The following is a 20,992-nucleotide window of genomic DNA, read 5'->3' as shown; positions in this document are numbered from 1 at the left end:
TTGTAACCGCGTTAATCGGCTCATTTGTGTTCCACAAAACGGGCAAAACATCACCCTGTCGCTGTCCATCTTGGGTCACCATGAACTCCATAAATGACAACAACTCTTATTGGTCGCTCCCCATCACCACTTCCGGTTCAATCCCAGAGTCGGTACATTCCCTTTCCGGTTGATTTTACTTGTAAAAGAGTTTCAGGAGTTTGTAAAAGTGTTTCGCCACTTGTAAATTTGTTTTGCACTTTCGTGACCACAAACAAATCATAGGAATGGGAATGAAGGTGCACACAGTCTGTTCCTGTGTTAGCACCTGTTAGCACACAAGAGAAGTTACAAAAAGTTCAGTAAAGAACAAACTTGACTATAAAGTTAAAATCATGTAGAGTTAAGTGATCAATCACAGTGTGAAGAGGGCAGCTTGGTTGGTTTATCGTTGTTGGAAAGTTGTCCTTAATATTGATTATGAAAATCAATGGTTGAAGGGAGACTTTGTGGTATATTGGTGCCGTTACTGGAGTACTACTCTCTATAATGGTAACTAAACTTAATGTTAGGTTGTAAAACAAGTTTAGTGGAGTAACATTCATATATTTGTGTACACAGCCTTGTTTTCTGCTAAAATTATTGCAAATGACCTAATCTTCCCTGAAGCTTTTTACATCAACTCTGCTGGTTTACTCAAGCTGCAACACTGTCTGTGTGGTGCATTACTAAACAGTACCTCACCTTTCTTAAGGCACTCTGAACACATTACCTTCGGCAGTTTAACCTATATGTTCTCTAGAGAGTGCTGCTCGTTCTTCAACCCCCACATCATCTTTCATTTTCCTGGGAAAACCAAGATAAACCAAGTCAGGTAGAGCTGAGGCTGGTCCTCGTGTGGGCTCGGAGAATAAGTGAGGTGATTTTTTCTTGGTTACGGGTTTACGTGCATTAGAGATGTGCCTGGAAAGGACAAGTCATATAAAGGATGCTTTGACGCCCTCTGACATGTAATTGTTGATAAATGGAAGTGCTGTTACGCTCCACAGGGCACAGGCTGTTTGAATTCTGCAGAGACAGACGTGGTTGTTTCTCTGCCAAGTCTGATTTCAACCACTGTGGACTTCACTTAAGCATTTGCATTTACATTGCAGTCAAAACTATGCTGACTGTGATGTAAACGGATACACGGTGATGGAGTTTGGTGTCCACAAACCACACACTTCTTTGTTATTATGTGTCTTTTATTGTGTATATATGCGTGGTAATATAACCGTTTCTCCTCTTGGTTTACTGAACAGGCGACGCCAAATCAGAGGACACGGCCAATAAGGAGGCAGGAGAGGAGAAACCAGAGGAGGACAACGACTATCACCGTAGCGACGAGCAGGTGAGCCTTTCTGCTTCTCTTTTCCTTCCTCCAGGGCGTCTTACAGTGACAGCCTCTCTTTTACTTCAGTACATTTGAGAAAGGTAATTTTGTCATGCTGTGAGATATCTGCCTCCTTACCAGCACAATCTCAATCCTCAGACCTCGCTGTCAACTGTTTTTTCAAGAAATAGTCCCTATGATTATTCAGAATAACAGGGACGTTGTTTCTGGGAAAAAGATGCTGGTGAAATTTTGAAGTCTTTTTTAAAAAAATTTTTTAAATACTGTGAGCACCACAAACTTGTTCCTATCCTTCGTTTTATTGTAATGGAGACATGTGTCGGAGTCTGTTATTTAATAAACCATCTGCGTGGTTAGACACCACCAGGGGTAAGTGAGAATATGTTTTTTTAACTTAATTATATTTTACAAGGAAATTTAGGAGGCAGTGAATATTGGTTTGTCTTTTAGCAGAGCGAGAAGCAAATAGGGTGAAATAATTATGGGTTACAAAGCATTCTGTCAGGAACAGAAGCACTAAGGAATAAAAATACTGTTTGTGATAATTGTTGGTACAATTGCCTTAAAAGCCTGAACATCAATTATTGCCTTTATAAAAGTGGCCCCTTTGTGGTTTACTGGGACAATTACTGGGTTCTTTTGTCTTTCAGCTGTTTGATTTTTATAGTTCCACTTAGTGACAGACACCACAGCGCCACACCACTGCTATCCACTGAACGCATTTAAAATGGAAATGGGCTTCTCTTGATTCCATTTGTATTCTGGCACACTCTGAGGCCCTGCAAAATGATATTAATAATGCAGAGAGAGGCGTTATTGTTGTTGCTGCTGGACAGACGCTGTCAGGAACATAAAGCATCTTTTCTGCATCTTATAAAAAAAAAATGTTTTTTTCATTTTAGATGTTGTTTTCACAAAAAGAAATTCAGATTGGGTTTTTTTTTTTTGTTTTTTTAAGACAAGCCAGCCGTCTCCAAAGAACCAGTTCTTTACTGTCATGCGTGGAAGGCTGGCTTGCCCTGACGAGGGTGAAGATCTCACCCTTTGGATATTCAGCAGCCATGCAGAATGCACACGGAATAGCAAATATTCTCTGTGTGTGAGCTGAATGCAGCGATGTCAAATGTCATGGGCAGGGGCGGGGATGGAGAGAGCGGAGGAATACGAGATGATGGGGAGAAAAAAAAGAAAGAGAGGAAAAACTGCAGAGTTGAAAGAAAAAAAAGAACACTGCTGACGATAACAAGTCACCATGCAGGGTGATGAGGTGATCATAAAATGGCCGAATGCGATTCTTATCGTTTAATGTTGGAGGGCAGCAACATGTGAAGCGACTGAAAAGGTGAAGCTCATCAGAGCGAGCAGAGCGGAAACAGCAGAGGTGGAAGGATGATGGAGAGAAATGATAGAATAAGATAAGGTACGCTAGAGACCACATTTTTAAAAGCAGGGAGCTTTTAGATCGAAACCCACCTTAAACTGCGATGGCCAGACAATAGCACTGCATCAAGAATCCTCAGCATGGTGTAGAGCGGCTGCTGACACCAGGTTGAGGGAAGAATCTCTGATCCACCCTGCAAAAAAAAAAAAGAAAGTCATTAACCTCTAATTCTAGTTGAGGCTGGTGGAGGAGCTCTCAGTGTACAGGTTCTCATATTTAGGCCTTCATCAGACAGCTCTTCTCTCGTTGTGCATTTGATTATTAAGATTATCCACAATTCAGTGTTTTCTCCCCAAGCTAGTGCAGCGTTTTATTTACTATTATCTAAGAGAAAGGAATGCTGTGGTAGTGAACAGCTGATGTCCGAGTATCCGCAATGAGACCATAACTTCTCAATTATTTTACTTACAGAAAGTGAAAAATGCACAGCTGGTTAGTAGTTAGCTGTGGAAAAGCTGCTAGCAGGTTTTTGCAGACTACACGAAGGATTGATTTGTGATGTCATGTACTGATCCTTACTTTTATTTCCGACCACACTGAAAGCGCTGCTGTCTTGTCAGAAATGTTTGGGACATGTAGCTTGTGTGGATGCGGCCTGTGCAATACTTGATCAATAAAAAACCTTCGGTACAAACCCTCGCAAACACGGAAAGTATAACTCTGGCCGTAGTCTGTTGTGGGATTTGGAATTGTTTCAAATCAATTGGCAGAAGTCATTAAAGATGATTTTTGGAGTACAACAATTCATCAGGTGTTTAATTCCTTGTATTCTCCCAAAACTTCTGATTATTTTATCCATAAACATGGAACAAGCTGAGTATATGTTGTCATCCTGCTACTTTACATAAACCCAGGTGTCACTCGTCACATGTAGGCTGGTATTAGCCTGCCATTGGCTGCTAATTTGGGTCTTCTTTGTCCCCTTCACTATGGGAAACAATAACATCCTTTTGGCATCAACCTACCATACTGGACGTTTTAAGTTTTGCTGAAGGTTTTGATCATGCAGTTGTTGTGTTTTTTGATGGATTAGCCATTTTAGTGACAGTGCTCGTCCCCCTGCATGCAGATATGCCTCCACAACAATTCACCCGTCATTATTTTGAGAAGACACCAAAGCTGCATCCTTCACTTAAGACGACTGTGACTGATTTTAGGAACTACAAACAAGACAGAGCGTTTCTTTCCCTGTAGCAGAATAACAATGAATGCAGCCAGACCATCATGTTCTACAGAATGGGCAGGCAATGTGAAACTACATAAATCTGATAGACGTTTTAAATTACTTTAGAGCTTTTGGGTTCGCCTCTACTAACTTTTATTGAGCTGTAAAACAGTGAAGAGACGATTGAGAACACTTAACTCTCTCTCGGTCCTTCCGATGCCAGAACGTATAGCAGAGAATGCCGTTTTAAAAGATTACCAACAGTATTAGAAAAGCAAAGAGTGACGAAGAAAGAAGTTTGGAAAGAAAACAGAAAAAAAAATCCAAAACGCAGAAACAAAGTGCAAAAGTGTAAGAGCAGAAGTTTCAGTCAGTATAAAGACGGAGAACGAACTTGTCCCAGAAATCTGATTGCCCCCCCATCACTCAGACGCAAGAACCGACAGGCGAAGCGGCACGCTTGGCCGACTTGCAGAACACTTCCCCGCTGTCTTCTGGACGACCTTTCAGTCTGTAACCTTGGGCTGTGAGGCAGCGCCAGAGAAATCTAATGAAACTAGGGACAGAAAACAGAAACGCAACAAAATCTGCAAAGCCTGAGAACACGGGAGTTTCAGCGGTTAATATTTCCAGATGAGGGATGAAGTCTGACGATAAGGCCGCCCTCAGCCTTTTATCACATTCTGATAAAACGTCTATGGGGTGAGAACAGATTGTGTAAATGTAAAAAACTGCTGCTATTTTGGATTTAAAGAGTCTGCTTTGGAGAAATCGGAGTACACAGCTTTGCTCTGAATTATTAATTAAATTCTCCGAGCTGGAAAGCCGGCTTTTTTAGAGGTCCAAACTCAAGACTGGTGCAGATACACGTGTTCAATCAGACCTCTCCAGGTACTCTGTAATGAACCTGTGAAAGTTTCTCAAAAGTAAACTGTAAAGCTTTCTGAAAAAAAAAGGAACATTTTTGTGTATATGTGCCTCCCTGTTGCCACGTCTGTGTTTCGCTGTAGAACACGTCACTAATGTACCTAAATGTAATGAAACTGCCTTGCACATTGCCGTCGAGCCGCCGTGGAGTCCAGATCACTGCCGAGGCTTTTATTTCACATCACGAGCCTCCCACATTGCCAGCGCCACTGGAAGGCAGATATATTGCAATGTTGGTCTTTGCTTATTGAAGGGCAGGCTGTGCACTGATGCGCTGCCAGTGTTTATTTGAGAACAGAGATGATTTCCAAGTTTAAACAGGAACCAGGGTAATGTTAGCTCTTCCCATCTCCACAGAGCGAGATTAAAAGAGACAGAAGGACTCCCACAAATGAAGAAATGCAAAGCTTCTTCTGTCTCTCGGTGTGTGGGGGCAGGAGCCCGGTGGCAGTAATGCATTCTGACTCCTGCAACCCATCGACTGCCAAAACCACCTACTGTGTCACCTCAGGGGAAAAACAAGTGCACGGGCCAGTGGCAGCGGCGTTCGGTCACATGAGAGAAGCCAATAAGGAAAAGACAACAACAGCACAAGTTTAATGAGATTTGCTGTGAAAGCAGAGGGGGGAAACGAGCAGCGGCGTCAGGATGAATTAACATTTTTACACGATATACAAGTAGGCTAAACAAGTTCTGGTCATTGTGCTCAGCTGTGAGCTTAAGCAATAAAACTGTTGTTGTCGTTTCAAACAATGCCACGAGCTCAGAGTGAGTTTTTAAGACGTGCTGTCCGACCACGTCTGAATTCAAAGGTGCTTATAGTCCCTTTGAACAGCCACAGTGGAAGGCGTACAAGCTGTTCATCATGGAGGGGGACGACATGAAACTGCTCCAGAAAGCCTTTTCAGGTTAACATTGATAGGGTTGCATTGGGTTGTGAAACACTAATCGTTGTGTAACAGTCAAGTAAAGATTGATAGAAAGAGAAGTACAATGCCTGGCATGAAGTGGGTGTGAATGTGTGATCGTGGGCTTCTCAGGCCCGTTCACACCCAGCACTAACATGCGTCTTGGCTGGTCTGGTCCCAAGTAGACAGCTCTACGTTCAGGTGTGAATGCATCCAAGACGTACTGAGGATACATGGAGATCTGATCGGCCAGATCAGATTCTGAGGTGGTGTGGACCTCAACCAGCCACATGCCTTTAGCAGTGCAAATGCAAATGTGTACTGAGCCACATCGAAGGATAGACTGCACCGCTGATTTCCTCTGCTTATGCGTACTCACTTCACATCACAAGCTTATAGCCTATGCCTCACTGTCCTACTTTGGACTGTAATCCTTCCCAACTGTCGATTTTCTTTTCTCGACTGGTGCATCAGAAACTTTTCTTGTCTCCTTTCTTGGTTTTACCTCCACAGACTGCTTCTAGTTGCTGTAGCTCCTCCATCTCCACACATGCTCCCTTCTTCAGCTTTGCCAAACCAGTGATTACTGGTTTATGTAAAGCACATTGATCCTGTTGATGAGGAACGTCACCCCACACATTAGATTTAAAACTCGGTGACAGCAGGAAGGGAAAATGTTTCCGAAAGTCTTACTGGCTAGACATTGATAGTGTTGCATTAGGTTGTACTCATGAAACACAAATAGTCATCCATCCACTATCTATACACCGCTTAATCCTCATGAGGGTCGTGGGGGGCTGGAGTCAATCCCAGCTGACTCAGGGTGAAGGCAGAGGACACCCTGGACAGGTCACCAGTCTATCACAGGGCTACACTTAGAGACAGACAACCAAAAACACTCACATTCACACCTACGGACAATTTAGAATCACCAATTAACCTCAACATGTTTTTGGACTGTGGGAGAACCTGTGGGACTGTAGGAATCCGTGCTGCACGAGGAGAACCTAACTGGGACGTGAACCGGGGCTCTTCTAGCGGCGAGGTGACAGTGCTACCCGCCGAGCCACTTTGCAGCCCACAAATAGTCATGCAACAATCAAATAAGGAGGACTACAAAGGGAAGCACAATGTCTGCACTTCACTCACCTCCACACAACACAAAGTGAAGTGGGTGTGAATGTGGGATTGTGGGTTTCTCAGGCCTATTCACACCCAGCACTCGCATGCGTCTTAGCTGATCTGATCACAAGTGGACAGCTCTACGTTCAGGTGTGAATGCATCCAGGACGTATTGAGGACGCACTAAGATCTGATCGCTCAGATGACTTTCGGAGGTGGTCGGGGCTTCATCCGGCCCACCTTCTTGTAGCAGAGTGTATGTGGATGTGTCCTGACATCCCCTGCATTAGTGGAAGTAGGTACTCATCCGTGTGCATCGTAATAAACGTGCAGTGTGGAACTTTTGTCTCTCCCTTCTGGCAGTGAGAGTAATTACAAGAACTGCTGCTGTGAACCTTTGATGTGCCATCGATCTCTCTCTTTAGGCTGTAATCTTTCCTCTGAATGCAGAGTTTCTTTTTGTCTGGAGTATCAGATGCTTCCGAGGTTTTTCCACCACACAAGTACTTAGTGTAGCTCCAGCGTCTCCATCGCTGTGGTTGCGCCTCTCGTTAACTCTGGTGAACTGATCGTAGCAGCTGACATAAAACACATCGATACCGGTGTGCCAGTGACACCAGATAAAAACTCCAATAAACTACAAAACACAGGGAGACTCACCTGGTGCTGATAGGCTTAATCAGCGTTGTGTGAACCCATTTGGCTTCAATGCAACAAACATTTATCTGTAAAAGTTCTTCACGCCAGTCTTAAGTCATCACAACAACAAGCAAAATGGGGATTTCTTGTTTTCCTTGTTCTTGTTTTTTCTCTCTTAATTTCTGATAGACTAGGCACAGGATGGCATTGCTGCCTCCCATCGGTCTTTGTGCAAATTAGCAATAATTTCTGTTTGCACTTTGAGACTAATTCAGAAAATTGGTACCACATCAACCACGGAGACGAACAGTGAAGTTTGGCCTAAAGTAGGTTCCAGAGGAAAGTCTATGCACTCTGTCACTCAGATCAAAAGCATTTAGCATTTTTTAAAAACCAAGTGTAGTACCACAACAAGCTAAGCTAGCAGAAAAAGCATGTACTAAGGATTTCACTGTGAATCACACCAAACCACAGGGCTTACATTTGTATAATTTTATTTACTTCTGAAATCAGAACATTTGTGCATGATCGTTAGTAAAATGAATAAATTACTACATTCAGTTGTAGGGCTGACTTTATTCTGTCATGTATGCTGATGTGAATAGGCCTTCAGCTGTGCTCTATTAACCTTGGATGTGAGATAAATGTTACCATCACCGTGCTAACAAGCCAACATGCCAAACTACGACTATGGTGCTGCAGTTTAACATTTAATGTGGCATGCTAATGTGCAGCATGCAGGCCTTGTCATCCAACATGTTGTGTTGTAGCTCAGTGCACACACGAGGTTGACGGAAGCTCAGCCATGTCGGTGTTGATGGGTGGCATGTATTAGAACCTTCAAAGTAATTAGTCCGATCCATATCACACTCTACTAGTTGTTGTGACACTTGCTCTGAGCTGGAATGTTAGAATAACAAAGCGACAGCCAGCACAATACCTCGAGCTAAGAAGTTAGCACGACTAAATGTACACAGTTGTCTGGTGAAAGCAGTCCATCTCAGCGTCGTCTGTCTCGTCATATAATAACAGACTGAGTCCATAATGTAGCCATCAGAGCTCTGAGGGGGTCAGACCATCTGTTGCAGGAGTCCTTGTTCTTCTTGTGGCTAAATATAGTTCTTTATGTCTCTGGCTGGATGATTGGTGTTGTTGTCATATTGCTCAATGAATACGGGCCTCTCTGATGGTCTTGCATAATGAACAGGAAACAAAACATCTTCAGTAGCTATAAACTTGATCCACAGTGCTGAATGTATGAGTGCAATGACGAATCTTAAGAAGACTTTGACTTGAAACCACGCTAAAGCACATCTTAAAAATCACGTTCCTCTTTTTGTGTGTCCTTCAACAGGTCAGCATTTGCTTGGAATGCAACAGCAGCAAGCTTCGGGGTCTGAAGCGCAAGTGGATCCGCTGTTCAGCACAAGCCACGGTCCTCCACCTCAAGAAGTTCATCGCCAAAAAGCTTAACCTGACATCATTTAATGAGGTACAGACGATAACACGCTCCATCAGCCTGGAAAGCACCCCGATGAGAGCAGACCCCTGCTAGATCGGTCTCATTTTGCATGTAGTTCTAGTGTAGAACTGAAGCCGGAAAGGAACTAATTCAGGAGGAAATGTAGTTTTTTTTGCCTCCATTAAGGAGGAACTTTCACCCTTCATGCCAGTTCTGTCCATATTAATAACATTTATACTAGCATTTGACACCATTCAGACCATTTTATAGCTCAAAGTTGGTGTTCACATGTCACACTTATGTCAATCCTCTTCATACAAGGAAAAGAAAAACATTTTAATAAACAATCATATTTCAGTGGTTGAGAATCACCTCAGCTCAGCATTAATTTTTAAAAGATCCCGACGAGGTGGTGGGACAAGAAGTGACTCTGCACAAACAGTGCTTGTATGAATTCCAACAGGTTGTACTCCACGTTACATTTTGAACTAGTTTGTGATGAAAAGATGGAAATTATAGATTGTCGTCATTTGTCTTAATTCCCGTGCTTACAAAATGGATTTGTAGCAAATTGGAACAAATCTCTTAATTCTTGCAGTTTGTTTTAACTTGTTGCGGCACCAGCTGGGCGGCGTGAGTCCCGTGTATCAGAAAGTTTAGTTAATTGCAGGAAATTACATAAAGGTCAGTTTATTTATTCTATTTTTTTGCACTGACTCATGCGAGGCTTTTGTGTTTGTTATATTTAGCAGGAAACAAGCCCTTATGATATCTAATTTTCCTGTTTGTTGTCTTCGCCGCCCCGTTCCGAGCAGCAGAAGGGGGGAGTGGGCGATAATTTGACAGATGGATTTTTAGATTGCTGTGAATAATCCTCGCAGTCGCCTTCTTGTCGTCTATTTTTCTATTTTCTCTGTGTCTTTTTTTACTGGCTGTCACAGAGATGAGTGGGCAGGCTCCATCATATCGTCGGCCTCCATAGCACAACTTTGGCGAGGCGGACGCTCTCCCCGCCAGCCATTGTTGTCTTATCTATTGACTATCAAAAGATGCTGTTTGAAACGATTCTACTTTCAGCGTTGAGCCAAGCGAGGAGCTTTACAACACGTCGCTTTGTCAGAGAACAGTGTGCCACCTGTTACCGTCATGACGCCCGTGGAAATGTCTCTGCAGGAAGCGTCCACATTCTAAATATTAAGATAAGAAACAACCAAGTTGATGAACGTAAACAAGTTTGGGAGATGCACTTAAAATTATAGATAGCACTATTTAAAGTTCCAGAAGCTTTTATTTTGGAGGAGGGGTGTTCGACCTGTTTGGCCTGCGTATCTCCAGAATATCAGCCCTGTTCAAACCTTCACACAAATGCTTTTTCATTGTTTTTTAAAAATTGTTTATGACACTTAAGATGAAGTTTTCACAACCCGTAAGGCTTCTCAAATGTTGAGTTTGTGGAAAAATTCAAACTCACTTTAACTGGAGATGCATATTTTTCACTGGAGAGCTATGACATGTCAGAGACTGATATTTCTTTATTAGGCTGGTTTGTTTTACAGTTTGATGAGTTCTTCTTAGAAAACTGAGGGAAAAAAATCGACATAATTGGCGTAGCAGGAAGTTTTTTCTTCCAAATTCTTGTAAATCCTCTTCAGATTTCCATTGTGAGTTCTTTAAGAGGAGCAAACCGTCATACTCAGCATAAGAAATTGTTGAAAGTTGCTGAAAAATTAAGCACAATTAGACATTTTTAAATCGTGTGCTTTATGCAACCAACAGGCCAAAATGCAAAGATCTTCAGTTTACTGTCACAGATAACAAAGAAAAGCAACAATCACCAAATCTTTGCTTAAGGAATTTCTAATTGTTTGATTATGTAAGTAGCTTTTCTAGATTCAGTATCGACCTCCTTTAGTCAAAGTCAAGCTTTTTAAATGGTTAAAAATGAAATGCACAAGCAGTCAACGCATGGATTGAGACTTCTGAGGTTTGATTGTTACCAGACGTAAGGAACCAACCCTGACAACTTGCGGGTTGAGGATTTCTGCATCGTTATTCTTCAGAATCGGCTGAATATGGCTGAATTACTACAGTAGTACAATTTGCCACCGTGTGGAGCAACATTACAGTGTCGGAGCAGAGTTGGGGGTGAGCTGGTGTGCTTGAGCTGCCGCAAGTAGATAGATAGAGAGAGAGAGAGAGAGAGGGAAGGATAGATTTGCACGTTCTAGAGGAGGCAGCGGTGTAGAGTTACATCACTGATGACTTTAAGTTTGTCACAGCTTCTAATTCCATGTACAGTCGTCCTCAGATGTATTCCTACCCTCCCATTAAAGAAGAAAAAAAAAGAACAGCGTTAGTCACTGAAATAAGTTGAAAATGACAAAAGTAATAATAAATAAAAATTTAATGAAAATCATGACATTGAATTGTGGTTCAAAAGAAATATAAAAAAAAACAAATAAACAAACAAAAAAACAACAAACAAGCATGATGGGACCCATAAACTAATATTTTGTTGAACAACCCTTTGAGCCAATCACTGCCATCAGGTGTTTTCTGTAACTCTCAGTCAGACTTCTGCACCTGTTGACAGGTGTTTAGATTTTGGTCCACTGCTCATCAGCAAAGGGCTCTAATTTGTCCGGGAGAGTTTTTTTTTTTTTTAATTATTCTTTTCAGCCACAATTCAAAAGCAATGTCTTATTTCACTAAATTATAATTTAGCAAATTTTTATTTATTATTGCTTTTTTCAGTTTCTAGTTATTTAAGTGACTATTGTGAATTTTGCCTTTTCTTTAATGGAAGGGTGTTAATACATTAGAGGACGACTGTATGTGTGTGTGAATCAGAGTCTGTTGTAATATCTTTCAGACTGCTGTACTTGTGATGTGACAGATGGGTGTTTTTAGTGCTTAAATCAAAGACTGTAGAGGGACTTTAATGATGATGAACTTTTTTCTTAAACTTTCTTGTCTGTTCAAGGACATCTGAGAAGATAATACCTAAAAAAAAAAATCTGACACAAAATCCCTCTTAACATAAAACCTTCTCTTCAACTATTCCTCTGAATCATTTGTGGTCTCTTCACTGATCACAGTTTCCATCGCTGCTGATTGAAGCTCATCTCGTGCTTCCACCGGCAGCCAGCAGGTGGCGCTGTGGCAGTGTTCCTCTGCAGCCTCTCCCTCTCCCTCTCTCTTCTCTGTCTCCCACTATTGATTGGCAGATGCAGATGCGAGGCACTGCTCAGTAGGATATCACTGTTGACTTCAGAGGAGGGGAGGTAGATTTGGCGAGCCGGCCCCCGTGTTGCACTTCTGTATTCTGTGCAGAGGAGCCAGAGGCCACTCAGTGTCAAAACAAGCTTCCCCCGGCTTCCTCTCCAAGAAACAGTGGTGTTAGAACAGACAGTGGGGGGGGGGGGAAACCCGAGGACCAGAGTGTAGGTGGGGCAAGTCCGGCTTCCTCGCCACACTGCTCACATGCAGCCAGAAAAACCGGCAGCAGAGACCTCCAGCCTTCAGTCGTGATGTCAGCCTCTCTGGAGGGTTTCTGCATGTCTCACATTGTTGAGTTAATTTTTTTTCATCTGTTTCTTTCAACAGCTGGACATTTTATGCAACGAAGAAATCTTGGGGAAGGACCACACTTTGAAATTTGTTGTTGTGACAAGATGGAGATTTAAGGTAATGAGAGTTCAAACAAATGAACGGCAGTGTCGTGTTACCTGTGAAAACGTGAAGTTTGAGTCCTATGGCAGCACTTGGACCAAATGTGGTTTAATTATTCAACACCTACATGACAAACTAGGATGCTGCAATCAGTGTGGTGTAGATTTAACTGATTGAAAACATGTAAAATACTATCATCAAATTTAATTAAAAAAAAACAAACAAGCGAGTGGGCGCTCTGTAGGAGAACTTTACTTTCTATTAATATTTCAGCCTCCTGAGTTAAGCTGATGTAGTTGAAGTGCAGGACTAGTGGACATCCTCAGCAGCCTGATGGATTCTACATGTAGACATAAGTAACACAAAAGACGACTTTCTAGTTTGCAGGCGGACGTTGCATCCATGTAGCATGTTTTATTAGCAGCTAACAGGCTAATCAGTGCTGGGTTAGGTTTGTCATTTGATGTGAAAATGTGTGCATTGATGTTTAAATGCACGAAAAGATAAAAAAGCAGAAGCTAAAAGGCCCCATCGAGGAAGCCATCACCCTCATAGAAATAAAGACAGCAGGTGTTGTAGGACGAGGAGGGGTAAGGAAACCTATATAATACTGTTCAAATGTTTACAGTGGATAAACAGTGCTGTGCCACAGTCCCTTAGGCACGACGAGTAAAGTGAAAAATGCCATGAATAGTTCTGCTGGCTCTGACTGAAGGGACTGATCAAACACTTCCCTGATTCTGTTCAGTAACGGATAAATATCTAAGTGCCTAAACGTTTGCACAGTACAGTATACAGGAAAATAGATGGACAAACCATAAAAATAAATAAAAAAAGTCAGTTGTTGTTGTTGTTTTCAAATGCTATTTTTAGCATTTGACGATGAGGACAAATTGATAAATTGAACAAAATCCTCTCAGTTTTACTTGGCCGAGTCCAGACACTGACAAAGAAACATCAGCACTGCCTCAAGTGGACATGGATGTCTTTTATGATAGGAAACCAAAGAAAATCAGAAAATTGTACCAACCAATAGATTGGCTACAGGGGAAAGAAGATCTGTACAGTCGTTTTAGATCAAGTGAACTCTACCTGCTCGCCTTGTTAGCCTTAACTACGTCCAAATCATCATTAAGAGTAAGTATTAGTAGCGTATTAAATCATTTGAGATTTTATAGTGAAGTGATAACAAACTTTGTCACACTTTCTGAAAACAGAAAAATATCGACTGGTGATGTCAGCACAACAACTACTGAGACGACTTGTCTACAGTTTATAGATGAGCTGCCATGTTCATGTTTATGTCAAACATTCAGTCAATGTAAAATAAGTCGTACTTAACCGTCTCCATCAGGGTGGTCGAGTTCAAAGCTGTGACAACACGGTGGTGGTGGTTACAGGTAGTCTGTTACTCCTGCTGGTTACTCCTGGAAGGCTGTTGATGTAGAGCTTCTCTCTTTATGAGAGGAACACTGGTGATCGTCCAACTAATGAGAATCTGGTCAGATGAGAGCAATCAACCTGGAGACGACACCCCAGCCAGCAAATTAATACACCTAACTGACTGGCCTTGGCTGCAGGGCTCAGCCTCTACTGAAGGCAGTGAGCCATTTAGTCCGGCCTGCTTATGACAGACAAACTATTAAAGAGTTTTGCCCACATGTTTTAATCTGTCCCACTAGATCCTGTCGATAAACTACTTGTGACTGTTTTTTTTTTTAAGAGCTTTCAGAAAATCCATCTTGTGCTGAGGTTGTGTTTTTGTGTATCTTTCCAGAAATCGCCCCTCCTGCTCCATTACAGACCCAAGATGGATCTGCTGTAGCTACAACGGACACAACGGTTGTTTCCTTTTTCTTTTTTTTTGTTCTTCTGTCGTTGGCCCGGTGGCCGCGAACTGTGCCGAAACCTTTTTATTTATGCAAAGACGATCAACCAACACCAAGCAAACACCCGACGGTAAAAAGTCAACACAAGCCAGCAGCCAATCGGGATCTAAAGGGAGGGGGAGGGGGACGAATACGACAAAACCTGGCAGCCTCCAGCACAGATACGGCAACACTGGTGTGTTTTTAGGAACTAAAACAACCTTCTTTTTTTTTTTTTGTCCGCTACATCCTACATATGTGAACAAAAGAAAAAAGAAAAACAAAAAAAAACACAAAAAAAAAGAAAAAAAAAACAAATGGAGAGAAAGCATATATTTATACTTTTGTACAGAAGAGACACATGGAACCAAGACACTACTGGTGCTCTGTTTACACACAAACAAGATGTCGGGAATCACATGACCGTCTTTTTGAGCTTCACGCAGACTTCATCCTCCTGAGACAATGAACAACAGGAGAAGAAGAAGGTTTTTTTTGTTTTGTTTTGTTTTTATACGTTTCCTTTCACAGTACACTCGACACGTCTTTGGAGCACAGAAAGTATATGGAAAAGTTATATAACAGGCATCGATTTTAAGCTGTTTATCAAGCAAATTGTCTCTGAATCTTTTTTTTTTTTTTTTTTTTCATTTTGTTGGCTTTGTCTAATTTGCTATTATTGGGTTCTTGATGATTGTCAATTGTGAATAGGCAAAATTCTTTTGTGTAGTAATTTATGTTCTATATACCAATATTGTACATAAAATGTCATTACAGAGAGAGAGAGAGAGAGAGAGAGAGAAAGAGATTGAAGAGAGACTTTAGACTGTTAAAAAAGAGTGGATCCCAGAAGTGCTATCTATATGTCGAAGTGTCCGGAGGTGATAAATTAGGATTTTTAAAGACAGACTCACTATCAGTATCAAAATATATAAATGCATTTTTATGTTGTCTAAGAAAGACACAAAACAACTATATCAAATCCTCTTCCATTTATGTGTACGTGGGGTCTGAATATGTTACATTGCTCTGATAGAATTACAAAACTTTAGGGCAGATAAGGACAAAGCTTCAAAACTGTCCCCAACCTCATGCTCCTTATCTCACCTGCCTTCTATACACTTAGCGTTCCCGTTTCTTTCTTTTTCTTTTTTTGACAGCGTACTCAGATTTTACAGAAAACACTCATGTCCGTAAATGCCTGCAAGAAATAGAAATGCAAAGTTTGGGCATTTTTTAAAAATTGATTTTAGCCCCTCAGTTTTGACACCATGCAGTCCTTAATATCCGTCCCTGTTTCTTGCAGCCTTTCAGCAGCACCAGGCAGGCAACTGCTGTTACACCCACATGTTTACAGCTTTCGGTTTGAGCAGATGTTTCTTCGCACCCTCACACCACGCATTTCCTTTTGGCTACATTTGTTGACATTTTACTGCGAAACTACCAAAGCTGCAATAGTATTTTTTGTTTCTGTTTTTAAAATGTACAAGTACACACCAGTCTCGCTCGTCTTAACAGCCACGACGGCGGCCTTCACCCGACTGTCAGAATTCAATTGTGGCGTTTCACGTGGACATTTATCACTCAACAAGACAAAACATAGACCGCATGCTTCTCTCTTCAGAGCTGGACGTCCGCAGCATGAAACAGCACAGATGGGCCGGTTTGATAAACAGGAGTGCAGGTTACTGATGTCACATTGTTGTGTTTCTGGAGTAGATTTCAGTTACTTCTCACTGCCAGCTGGAGATGCAAATGTGCAAAAGTTGCACAGTGTTCAAGAGAGTTAATTTAAGAACATTTCTGAAAGTTAAGTAGATATTGTTTTTGTCACAAAATCAGTATAAAACTTGGATTATTATTTTTTAATTTTTTGCAGAATAGCCAGTGTTCAATACTGTTGACTTCACAAGACACAATTTTACGAGTCTTTTTGAAAAAATAACTTGCAAATTCAGGTTTCGCACAGGGACTGAGATTTTTTGAACATTTTGATAATGACATTCTGAATAAAATGACTACTGTTTGGTCATTTGGTGCTCATAAATGTATGTTTCTAACCTTGAGGAGGACTGTTCCTCGGGAACATGCTGTTCTTAACTGTGTGACGCAGCAAACCGATGTTCTGTCAAACTACAAAATGTCTTAACCCTAAAAATCCTGAACCGAACTGTCTTTAACATGACCACAACTGGATCCCTGAACGCCGTGTCAGACCTCAAGTAGTATTACCTCACTGACTTGTCTCATCGGTAATTAAATGACAATTTACCTTTTGCATTGTATCTGCCCACAACAAGCTTTTGTTTTTCTGTCTGTATGTTCACATGCAGGGTTCCTATGCATCCTCACATGTCAGAAGTCTGGAAAAAATCGAATTTCAAATTGGATTTCAAAGCAGTGTATAGGAACTCTGCCACATAAGGACCTATGACGTGTGTATTCAATGCATTATAGCCTACAGGTCTGTACAAAACCAGCTCAACCAAAACTCCTCCTGCATGTCTCAGTTCACTTCTTATGGTAAGCTTTGTTTCTGAAGACCCTTCATCCAGCTACCTTTGTAAGGCCTCATTGTTTTTGGTTTTTTGGTGCCATTTAGTTGCATTGAGTCCTGGAATCTAAACAAAAGGTTCAGTTTTGACCAACATCAGCTGCTCTGGTCCTGACATACCTGCTTGCAGGTGCACTTAAAAATCAGATTCTAAACGTAACTTCTCTTGATTCATGTTGCTGTAGACCCTCATCTGGCCTGTGGAGAACTGGACAATTGAGTTTTACCATTTTTAAAGATCTACTGGTAACATCTGCTCTTCAAAACCAAAAACAGTGAGCGTCTCCATCTTGTCAGCTCCTACAAGTGTATTGTGTTAGTAATCGGTGAAAGTCCCCTCAAACGTAATGTGACTGCTGTGTGCTACTATGTGTTTGTAAGACTTGGTATTTATGAGGCTAAAACACATGAATACATAGAAATGTGAGCAGTGTCAAAGATCCACGTCGCAGCGCTCTGGTTTGCAGTTTTCGGTCGTCCCACCCTGCAGTCAGTCACGTCACTTTGCAGTTCAGCTCTTTGTCACGTCAGTCTTCGATCTTGGCTTCGTCCGACCGAGTCCTCGCCATGTCTAAGTGTCGTCAACTCGTGGCTCTCCTGTCTGTTTATGATGATATCTCTTTACTGTACGTCAGCTTTTTCTTCAGGTGATTAAGCTGTAAAAAAAAAGAAAAACAAACACCCCCCCACACGGTGCTACTGGAACCACAGAGGAAAGGTTAACACATTTCTGTATGATGTGCAGCAACACTGCATGGCTGCTGTGTTCTGAGGAGACGGACTGACATGGTAACAAAGGCTGCAGGTTTATTGCCCCTTTTGTTCCACGTGGTTGTGTTCACTCACTCTGGACGTGACGTGTTCAGGTTTTTCTCCTCATTGGTCGTGGGGGAAAATAAGACGGATCACTGGCAAAATAATCTGATGATGCCAACTACAAAAATGACGAGGGTGCTAGACTTGAACAGAAAACGTTTGTGATTTGATGATAGAAACTTACCATCAGAATGACAGTAAACTGAACCAGCAGTTTTTATGTATCGTACGTTGGACACAAATCTGTTGAACACTTTGATTTTCAACATAAAGTGCTGCAGCGTGAACAAAACCTCTCACAAAGCTCCTTGTGTATTTGTCGAGCTCAGAGAACCAAGTGATCAGAGCGACGAGCCCGACGGGACGGGACGGGTCGTCGCCACAGCGACGGTCAGGCGTGGTCTCTGGCGCTGGTGCTTTCTATGGTGCTAACAACTCCACGTTTCAAACTTCTTCAAGAGAGATTCAGTCGGAGACAGGAAGGCGCTGTGCAGCAAAGTTCTCCTGCCTTTTGTTTTTCCTCCACACGTCTTCTGTCTGTACCTGTACGTGCTGGAGTCCTTGAGTGTCTGCTCGAGTCAGACCTGTCTCGCTGTGCAGATAAAGAAGGTGCTGGTTTTCATTGATTCGTTGGCTCTGCCCTCTTGCCTGGGCTTGCTCTGGAAAGCAAACAGATGGAATTTTAAATAAGTCATAGACTGTGACGGGGCTGATGCTGTGAAAAATACAAGTGGTGAGAAATTGGGTGTGCTAGCTGCAATGTCGTGCCTCAAAGAGAAACTCACACTTCTGGTTGGCTCCTCTGGTGAGATGTTTGCGCCTCTGAGTCAGATTGACACTTCAGTCCCTAACAGATAATTGGTTCCGCAAAGACAAGAACATCCATGGAATTTAAAATCACATGGAGCTGATTTTGTTTTAGCGTCCCATAAATTTGTGCAGAGCTTTTGGGAGCTTTGACCTCCTCACCGCCAGCGTGAGGGCGCCACATTGAGACGTCAGTGCCGCTACGCTTGACAGCTAAGAGGCTTAGTGGAGGCACCAGGTCTGCCTCGCTGCAGATAGGTGGAGGTCTCGGCTCCAAAGGGTCTCCGGCACGGAGCGAGGCCGCGATCTGTCAGAGCTTCATCTTCTCTGCTTTGACCTTGATCTCCTGTCAGCCTGTTTGTTATCTCCTGCGAGGATCCGAGTGAAGCTCTGGGGAGACGTGTGAAGTTTTGATTGGAGGTGGTTCTGCGGCTTCACGCCGGCTGTCGGCACGAGCGGGTCGGAGTTTACCCTCCCGCCATGATGTGAAGACGAGTAAACAATTTATTTGTGCCGCTTTGCACGATTTCTGAGCTCGGAAACGTCTCAGAAGCTTGCTCTCTGAAGGCAGCGCCATCCATTTCAACTTTTATTTCAAGCTTGTTGGCAGCAGAATCATTCCTGGCAACTTAAAATGGCTCTTGTGTGTTTCCTTCACTGTAATAAGCGTCCACTCTGGGAGTGTGCTCGCTTTCTTTGTTGCCCAGCTCACTTGTTCTCCCTCATTTCTGAGTTCTTCTGTAAAGCTTCGTAATCTCACAGGCAGGCTTTGTGTGCGACGGAGGGGGAGACCTCGAGGGTTACTGAAACGGCAGCGTGGTAGGAAAACACCCCCAAAAAACCCGATTGTTTGGCCGGCGCGGCTGCCAGCTCCAAAAGGCTCTGAAATGGGCTCTGGTGTGCTGAATGGTGTCGCCATGGGTGGTGCAGTTTGAAGAGCAAACGACTGGTTCGGTTATGGATTGTTTTCAAAGTCGCATTTGTTGCAAACGACACCTCTTGACATTTGTGTGCGAGCGCTAGATTGAACCTTCTGGTTTTCCATAATTCCCAAATAAAGCGGGAAAACTGGTCAACAGCTACCAAATCTAACAGCTTCACGCTCCCATGAGCCATAGCAGATGTCATCAATTAATCTGTCCGGTTATTTATTTATGCTGAAAACGTGACTTCTGCAGCAGTTTCTTTATTATGAACTATTTGAAAGATTTGCTCTCCTCTTATAACTTTTGTTTTATTTTTTATTTTTTTGGTGAATCGACATGTCTCATACAGAAAATGGCTTAAATTATGACTTTGCAATTGAATCCCCCCCTCCCCTCCTCTTTTTTTGTATTAATCCAAGTGTGTTAATGTCGACGCAATGCTCTGTCTGTGTATAACAAACACATAGGTTGCGTTTTTAGGTCAAGTGCAAAAAAACGGAAAAAAAAAGGAAAAAAAAAGACATAGTGTGAATCTGGCAATGTGGTTATTGTATTTGCAAGGAAAATGTGCAATATACGGTTCTCAGATGGTTCCAGGTTTCAGTGTAGAACTCCATTTTTAATTCTTTTGTTTTTACTGTTTCCTTTTTTCCAGTCAGTTCCTCAGGTCACTAAATGCCTTCTGGTCCTGAGGGTGACCAGGAAATCTCAGAACATACACTAATGCACCCAAAATACAAACGACTGGATTTTTATTTTAGTCTCGTCTCTCCCTCTTTTTTTTTTTTCTTGCTTTCCTCCTCCTCCCTCCCCGTTTATTGCAAACAAATTTCTCAGACTTTTTGTTGTTTTGTTTTGTTTTCAGGTTAACACAGGCACTTATTCAGGTGTCCCTTTCCTTGCCTCCTTTTGTATTATTGTTATTTATTGCACATGTAATGAACTGGTTTCCATTGCCACATTTAATTCCAAGGAGTTTTGGGTCTAGAGTGAGGCTGGAATTTCTTACGTACAAAACTACAGAAGCTTTTGTCAAAACCTAAGTGTGTATTTCATCAATAAATGCCTTTAAAAGTGCTGCTGGTGCTGTGATGCTGATTTGGAAACAGGTTGATCAAGTGTCATTTAAATTCACAAATGAGCGGTATAGTACGACCTATTTCTTGCTCCTCCTTTGTGGCCACAGTTAATATTTGTATTTTTTGGTGCAGAAGCGGTCTCTCACCAGAGTAAACACCTTCAACTAATGTAGGAGCTGCTTCCTTTTCTGGTAAAGCCAGCAGAGCAGTCCTCCCAGGTCGGACCGAGTCACA

The 20,992-nt window shown here is 42.2% G+C and overlaps 1 protein-coding gene across 1 annotated transcript in view; it reads left to right on the top strand.

Moving 5' to 3' along the window:
• Positions 1-14,835, top strand: part of pcgf3 (polycomb group ring finger 3) — a 75,534-nt gene extending 60,699 nt beyond the window's left edge. The window contains exons 7-10 of the mRNA XM_008291720.1: positions 1,281-1,369; positions 8,929-9,066; positions 12,643-12,723; positions 14,486-14,835. Of these exons, the coding sequence (XP_008289942.1) occupies positions 1,281-1,369; positions 8,929-9,066; positions 12,643-12,723; positions 14,486-14,533 (356 nt within the window). The 3' untranslated portion in view covers positions 14,534-14,835. The remainder of the gene's footprint in view (positions 1-1,280; positions 1,370-8,928; positions 9,067-12,642; positions 12,724-14,485) is intronic.
• The last annotated feature ends 6,157 nt before the right edge of the window (positions 14,836-20,992 follow it).

This window comes from Stegastes partitus, unplaced genomic scaffold (assembly GCF_000690725.1).
Source record: "Stegastes partitus isolate 25-593 unplaced genomic scaffold, Stegastes_partitus-1.0.2 Scaffold758, whole genome shotgun sequence".
Classification (NCBI taxonomy): Eukaryota; Metazoa; Chordata; class Actinopteri; family Pomacentridae; genus Stegastes; species Stegastes partitus.
The sequence above is the reverse complement of the archived record's forward strand: the minus strand, read 5'-3'. Positions and strand labels throughout refer to the sequence as shown.